Raw genomic sequence first — 7,361 nt, 5'->3', positions numbered from 1 at the left:
AAAAACGAATTAATTAAAAATTAGTATTAAAAAACACATGATCGTTTTATGATTAAAATTCCTAGATTTTATCATTATTTACCAAAATATTCTAAGTGTTCTTGCAATATTCCCTTAATATATGATAACAATGATGTAAAAACTATAGGTATAAGGGAGACAATGCTTCTTGAAAATTGTACTATCTTATCTTAATATCCTAATATTTTATTTCTAAAATTATATTTTAATGCCAAAACGAAATAACTATTTAAAAGTACCGGAACATGGTCGTTTTGTGGCTAATATTCTTAGATTTTATCAATGTCTAGCCATATAAGTGGTCTCATAATTTTGCCTTGATATATGATAACAATGATGTATAAGTATAAGGGGGAGTCTATTGTGCCGAGGTCCCTTTTTATTTATTTATTTATTTTTTACTTCATGATTCACCACAAAACAAGGCTCATGAGAGCCACTCAAATACTTTGGGTTGCTTTGGGTACAGCCAGTGAGGACAGATGCTTGTTGACATTAGACTTGAAACGTTTATCGAATGTAGTGACTGCCCGGGTACCCCGGGTCCGCAGCATGTCTCTGTGGTCTCAGCAGGTTAATCTTCCGCACCAGCTCGTCAGGCGTTGGCCGCCTCGATGGGTTGAACACCCAACATGACCTGATGATGCGGTACACCGGCAGCGGACAGTTCTCCGGCTGCTGCAGACGGACGCCTTTCCTCAGCAGCTCCAGTAGTTTGCAGACGTCCGGGTGCATCGGAGCGCCAGCGTAGCGCGGCTCCTCCCCGAAGCTGGCGATCTCCCACAGCAGCACGCCGTACGACCACACGTCACTCTCACACGTGTACACCCCGTCCCGTAACGACTCCACGGCCATCCACTTCAGCGGCAACAGTTCCTCCTCCCCGCCCTGCTCGGTGCGTCCGTACGCCGACGACACGTAGACGTCACGCGATAGTCCGAAATCCGCGATCTTAGCCACCATCCTGTCACTGATGACGACGTTACGAGCCGCGATGTCCCGGTGAACGATCTTCAGCCGTGCCAGCTCCGATAACCCACAGGCCACGTCACAAGCGAAACCGAGACGCTCTAACAGTTTCCTATCCCCCGTGATCTTGCACTGTTCACGCAAAGTCCACAGGTACCGACGGAGTTCTTCATTGCTCGCGTACTCTACCAGGATGTACTGAGGCTCCGACTTGGTCAGAACTCCGTAAAGCTTCACCACGTTCGGGTGTCCCTCTTTGTCCTCGTGGATTCTCGCGAGAATGTCCATTTCTCGTCGAAAGTCGCGGACAGCCGACGCCGTCTTGCGGTCGGGCCGGATACTTTTAGCCGCGACCAAAACCTCGTACCCTTCCGGCACGCGCAGCCCTGCCCGTACGACATGGCCGAACTCCCCCTCCCCGATCATGTGCTCGAAGCGAATGTCCTCTCTGTCTACTTCCCATGACGAAAGGGTTTCTATGACGGACGTCATTTCTGAGTAACCATTTGCCTGTCGGTGACCCCGTTTCAACAGGATTCCAGTGACGATACAGGCGATTACCACAATGGCCGGAATAACGGACGACAACACTGCAACAGCGACTTTATTGTTGTTCCCAGGAATGGAGACGTGCTGACATATCTCACCCGACTGTCCTTCAGCACAAATACAGCCGCCATTGACTGGATCACACAAGGCGTTGTTTTCGCAGTAACACCTCATACTGCAATTCTTTCCGAACGTGCCAGGGGCGCACTCGTGCTGACACCTGTCTCCACGACGGCCTGTAGGACACAGACACCCCGCCCACCTGTCACACGTCCCTCCGTACTCACAGTCACACACTTCGCTGCAGACTTCCCCATAATAGTTGGGTCGGCATTCGGTGGCGTTTAGTACGAAAGTCGCGTTGAAAAGCTGACCATCTTCTGCCTGTACCATACAGCTATATTTGCCGCTAGCTGACTCTAGTATCGGATGAAAGCTGATAGAACTGTTCTGGGCTGTCCCTTCGTCGATGATTTTTGTGTCGTTATTTGTTTTTCCTGTTTGATAAAGCCAAGTCATATTTGCCACGTCAATATGAGGAGCCAGGCAGGTCAAAGTCAGATTGGTACCGATGTACTTCACAACTGCTGAATCGCCAGGTGTCTCTACCACGATGGCGACTTCGGGCCAGGGAATATCACAGGCCCTCCCTCTCCAGCCCGGGCGGCACTCACAGGCACCGTTATAGCCATGACAGCGGGCACCGTTCTTACACACACAGTCCCTGTCACAATATATACCGTACAATCCACCAGGACACCCTGTAAAGTTGTACTGAAATGTCCACTCAAATAGAACTGTTCCCCCATTATCCCCCAACGTGACATTAAAGCCACAGCGAAACCAGTATGATGATGTGGACCACATCTCGTTTAACTCAACGGCGATGACATAGCGGGGATTTTCATCCCCTTGGAAATGACCGTTTACTACCCACTGAGGCAAGTCGTCATCCATAGAAAGGTCCAATATAGTAATCTTCCCCTTAGTCTTCCACTCTCGGTCGCGACATTCAGCTTCGCCTCTACCATGTAAACGTCCTTCAATCGCCGAGGTGACGATCCCCCCGTCTCTACCCATTGTCTTTCTGCTGAGAACAAATCGTAAGGAACAGTCGCTTTTCAAGACAAAGTTACCGGGGTATTTCTTCGCGTAATTGAACTGAAGAAAATCTCTGTACTCTGCCATTACATCTCCGTTAGCTGTAGTATAATATCCGTCACTACTGGCCAAAGTACAATCCTCTCCCTTCTCTTTATCCAGAAGGACTGGCGTCTCACACCGTTTGTTATAGAATGGCGGGTATTCAGGCACGTCTGTGACTACGATGACGAGGGTCACGTACAATACGTTCTCGTTCCCGGTATTTGTCAGTTCCACCGTCAGGTTGTACCGCGGGTACAACTTGTAGTCCAGCGGAGCCGCTACGACCAGCGCCAAGTCCTCAGCACGAACCCCAAACCGTCCCCAATCGTCCCCCGCGGTGATGTTTGCTGACCAGCACGTCCCGTTGTCGTCGTCCGCAGAACTAACCAGGCTGGCGGCAACAAGAGAATCTCTCAGCCGAACCACCGTGCTACCGACTGGCGCATCCTCCGGTATTTCCGTTACATTTTCACCCCAAACTAAAAGGTCACAATGGAGTTGGACCTGGGAGCTAGACGACAGCTCAGCCAGCAGAAACACAGCACAGAGAGTAGCGATTAGCGCCATCTTCTCTTCGCAGAGCAATGGCTCTCTGGTAGTAACTGATCCACACTCTTCTGTTTCTTTGCTTTGAAGTCAGACAGAATGTCTTTACTTCCCGAGTTCCACCGAAACCTTGGAGGAAATTATTTGCTGTTTTTTTTCTGTTATGTTTCCTCTTCCTCCTTCCTTTGTCATACCGGACACTTGCTTACACCTGTTGAGAGTTAATAACAGCAATGTTATGCTCTGTCAGCTCTGAAATATTTCAGGCGAGCTCGTCAGAGCGAGTGAAAGATTCTAATGAAACTTACTGCATGGACAAAACACATTAAAGAGTCACAGTTTATTTTTTTTTACTGAAAGATGAAATGGCAATTAGTTAAAAAGAATAGAGTATTGAAAAATTGGTATTGGTCGGTATAAGTTGCCGTCTACCAGTGAATTCTTCTTTTCTTTGCACATGCACAGTGAATGGCTGCATTTAAACGAATTTGAATACCTGTTGCCATCCACGCACCACTTCGGTTTAAATATACTAGCTCAGCCTCATTTATTAGTTGTTATCCGTCACAGTCTTTGTCGCCTGACAGCAATCTGACAACATTGTAACCACGAAAGATGACCCACGAAAAGGAATTAACCTTTTACACACACACGCGATCACGACTTCTGATAGAAACCTGACTTGCTGATAAGAGCTTGCATAGCAACCTTCCGTCTCATTTGTTATGGCTTCACCACAAAGTGGTGCTTCTGAAGACATATTGATTTCTCTCATGTTTCTTCTTCTCCTCCTTCTCCTGCCATTTCGTTAAATGGATTCAATTTCTGTATTTTTGGGCCAAATGACATGACATTTGGCATGAAGGTAGAGTAGCCAAATACCCCCAGGTGTTTTTTTCTTCATTTTTTTTGAAAAATTGTTTTATTTGTTTCTTTGTGGTAATAAAACCAAATGACCTGATATTTGGTATGGGGATACCTTGGACATATGTCTACAAAACCTTTTTCAAGCTTTTGACATACCTCACTTCAAAATTGTGGAAAATAGGGCTTTGGGGCTATTTTCGGACAAAAAATTTACATTGTTGGCTCCTGTGCCCCAATATTAAATCCAAATGACCTGAAATTTGGTATGGGGATACCTTGGACACATATCCAAAGGTTGTCATTCATGCTTTTGACATATACCACTATAACATTGTACAAAATAGTTTTTTTGGCTATTTTCAGGACCAACTAGTGTTCCACGATCTCAAATGATGTTACCCTTAGGCCTTGACAAATGTTGACGATTCGCATTAATTATGCAAAGTAGGCATTCATTTGCATAAACACTACCCGCCAATGTCCTTCTTCACAATTGCACACGTTTGAATAATCATATCATGGAAGGTAGCAGATTTATAGCATTTCCTCATCAATTATGCTAATTAGCTGCTGATTTGCATAACTATCATTTGCATATCTCAAGCATTCTTTAAGGTACCCACATACCGAAAATCATGATGATCTGTCAATCGGTTCTTGAGTTATCCTCCTTCGAATATTTTTCAACGAATACTTCTGCAGTTCCAGAGCAAGCCGCTAGGGGGTCCAAACCCATGTCACCCCAGCCAAAGAGCTACCTATCATCCAAATTTAGTGACCCTACCATGTCTAGATCACGAGATATCAAAACCGGAAGTTCAGCAAGCCGCCAGGGGGTCCAAAATCTAATCAGTTCCAGGTCTCATCAAGACCTACCCACCTACCAAATATAAAGACAATCCATCTTAGCCTTCTTGAGTTATCGTGTTAACACACACACACACACACACACACACACACACACACACACACACACACAGACACACGAACGCCAACGAAAACATAACCTTCTTGGCGAAGGTTATAAACTGGATGCCTAACCCCCGTTGACGTATACATCAGATACCGTACGTGTATTTTGCTGTTTAACCCCGAGACCACAAACACACTACAAAAACACTCTTCTGAACAAGCGTCAGTCATTTTGGCACATTTAGCAAAAAGTGTCTCTCTATTTCTTGCAGAGACTACAACAACAGCACCTCACACCCTGTCTGTTACTACAACATGGGCCAACAACTCAACGTCACAACCCAACAGTACGAATACAACTTTAACCACGCCCCCTTTGCGTTACGTCCAGTCGTCAGCTTCAAGAGCGACAGCAGGTATGGAAGACCCTTTTTATACCTAAACTTTAGGTTTGACATAAGGTCAATTGTATTGTTTGCAATAACCTTTTAGTGTTACTTTTTCTGAGTGGGTGACTAGTTCAAAAAATACATTCAACCAGATGAATAAACAAATTAAACAGTCAAATTGGTACGTTTCAAGGAGTGACCACAACATCAGAACCTCACACCCTACATGTTACTACAGCATTGGTCAACAACCCAACGTCACAACCCAACAGTAGGAATACAACTTTAACCACGCCCCCTTTGACTTCGAATACACCGACAACCGTCCAATCGTTAGCTTCAAACACGACAGCAGGTACGGAGGACATATTTTTTTTCTTTATTAAAATGTAACTTTACGTCTGCTATGCTCATAAGGTCAATTGTACTGTTTGCAAGTTTGCCATCAAGCACCACCTAATTTCGGTTGTCTAGAGTATGAGGATTGACATTGGTGAGACCGTGGCCAGAAATCCTCATCTTGATTCATATCCAATATTACGGTCACTGATCGTGACATACAATACGGTTTAACTTGACAGTCTGACTTGACTTTCAAGTGTACGGGATCTAATTGTAAGCAATTTTCTGTAATTCTTTCTAAATATTGTAACTCCTCTCTTAAACATTATCAACGTTTATTTCACAGAATCGACGGATTCGATTACTTCGCACTATGATGCAACTACTTCGTGGACAACGGCACCAGGTGGTATAAAATTGTGATGAATGATGAAAATTGTAATTTAATGGATGTTTGCTGAGTTTGTGGAAGTGGTTTAGAACGATATGTGAGGTGGGGTGAGGTGTGGACAGTGTATTTCCTACTTTTTTGTCGTGACTGCATGAATGTGTGACTGTGTCTTTCCTCTGCTATCGAAAAGACCACACGCTCGCACACATGCACACATACCTACACACAAACCTGTGGACACACAAGTATGGTACACACAATAGGTACAGGGAGATGATGAAGACTAGCCGTGATGTGACTCAAACCAGACCAGACTGACTGACTACGAGCCTATGGACGGAACCACAGGTCTGGAGCTGGTGGGTTCTCTAATGTCAACCACGATGTTGCAGTTTTCCTCGGGTATGGTTAAGATAATCTCTGCCATGCCTTTGTAATGCTGATGTGTGGAAAAGTATACGAAGGTTATGGAGAATAAGTGAAAACCTGTGTCATATTTATCAAGTTTTTCTAATTATATTTCAGTCCATACCATGGTATGGATGAGATATATTGTGTTCTCTCATTATATTTCAGTCCATACCATGGTATGGATGAAATATATTGTGTTCCCTCATGTTTCTCCTTCTCCTCCTCCTCCTTCTCCTCCTGCCACTCGTTCAGAGGGATTCAACTCCGCCATCATTCAGCCAAATGACTTGAAATTTGGCATGGAGGTAGAGTGGGCAAATACCCCCAGGCGTTTTTTTTTCATTTTTTTGAAACACGCCTTTGAAAAATTTTTATGAAGGTTTTTTGGGGCATTTTTCGCCAAAAAATGGATTTTTGGATCCTGAGCCCTGGTTTTACAACCAAATGATCTTAAATTCGGTATAAGGGTACCTTGAACATGTGTCTACAGAATAGCAGTCACATATTTGGCATACACCACCTCCAAATTACTCATTTGGGGAACTTTAATGGCTATTGCCCTGCAAAAAAAGGGCAAAAAAGTGCTATACACGTTCCATGTTCTATCTAAAGAATGGCCCGTTCCATGCATGGAACACATGTTCCATTGCGGGTTACCTGGGGTCACATTGCACCTAAGTCGTGCGTAATGACCCACAGATTCAATATGTGCCTAAGACCTTCAAAATGTATAAAATCTCATAATTGTTAGTATTTGCATACCTGTAATAAGATTAGTAAAGCTTTCGAGATTCAATGTGCTTGTTCTTGCATCTATA

The 7,361-nt window shown here is 44.4% G+C and overlaps 1 protein-coding gene across 1 annotated transcript; it reads right to left on the bottom strand.

The window, feature by feature from the left end:
• Positions 1-531: 531 nt before the first annotated feature.
• LOC109467679 lies at positions 532-3,333 on the bottom strand. The gene has a single exon (XM_019765725.1). The coding sequence runs from the start codon at positions 3,250-3,252 to the stop codon at positions 532-534; it is 2,721 nt and encodes a 906-aa protein (XP_019621284.1). The 5' UTR covers positions 3,253-3,333.
• Between the last annotated feature and the right edge of the window lie 4,028 nt (positions 3,334-7,361).

Source organism: Branchiostoma belcheri, unplaced genomic scaffold, assembly GCF_001625305.1.
Source record: "Branchiostoma belcheri isolate BF01 breed outbred unplaced genomic scaffold, Haploidv18h27 scaffold188, whole genome shotgun sequence".
Taxonomy (NCBI): Eukaryota; Metazoa; Chordata; class Leptocardii; order Amphioxiformes; family Branchiostomatidae; genus Branchiostoma; species Branchiostoma belcheri.
This window is presented reverse-complemented; position numbering and strand designations above follow the sequence as displayed.

What these genes read in the sequence shown, in the direction of transcription:
- LOC109467679 (XM_019765725.1), bottom strand. Translation starts at nt 3,252, where the DNA reads ATGGCGCTAATCGCTACTCTCTGTGCTGTGTTTCTGCTGGCTGAGCTG.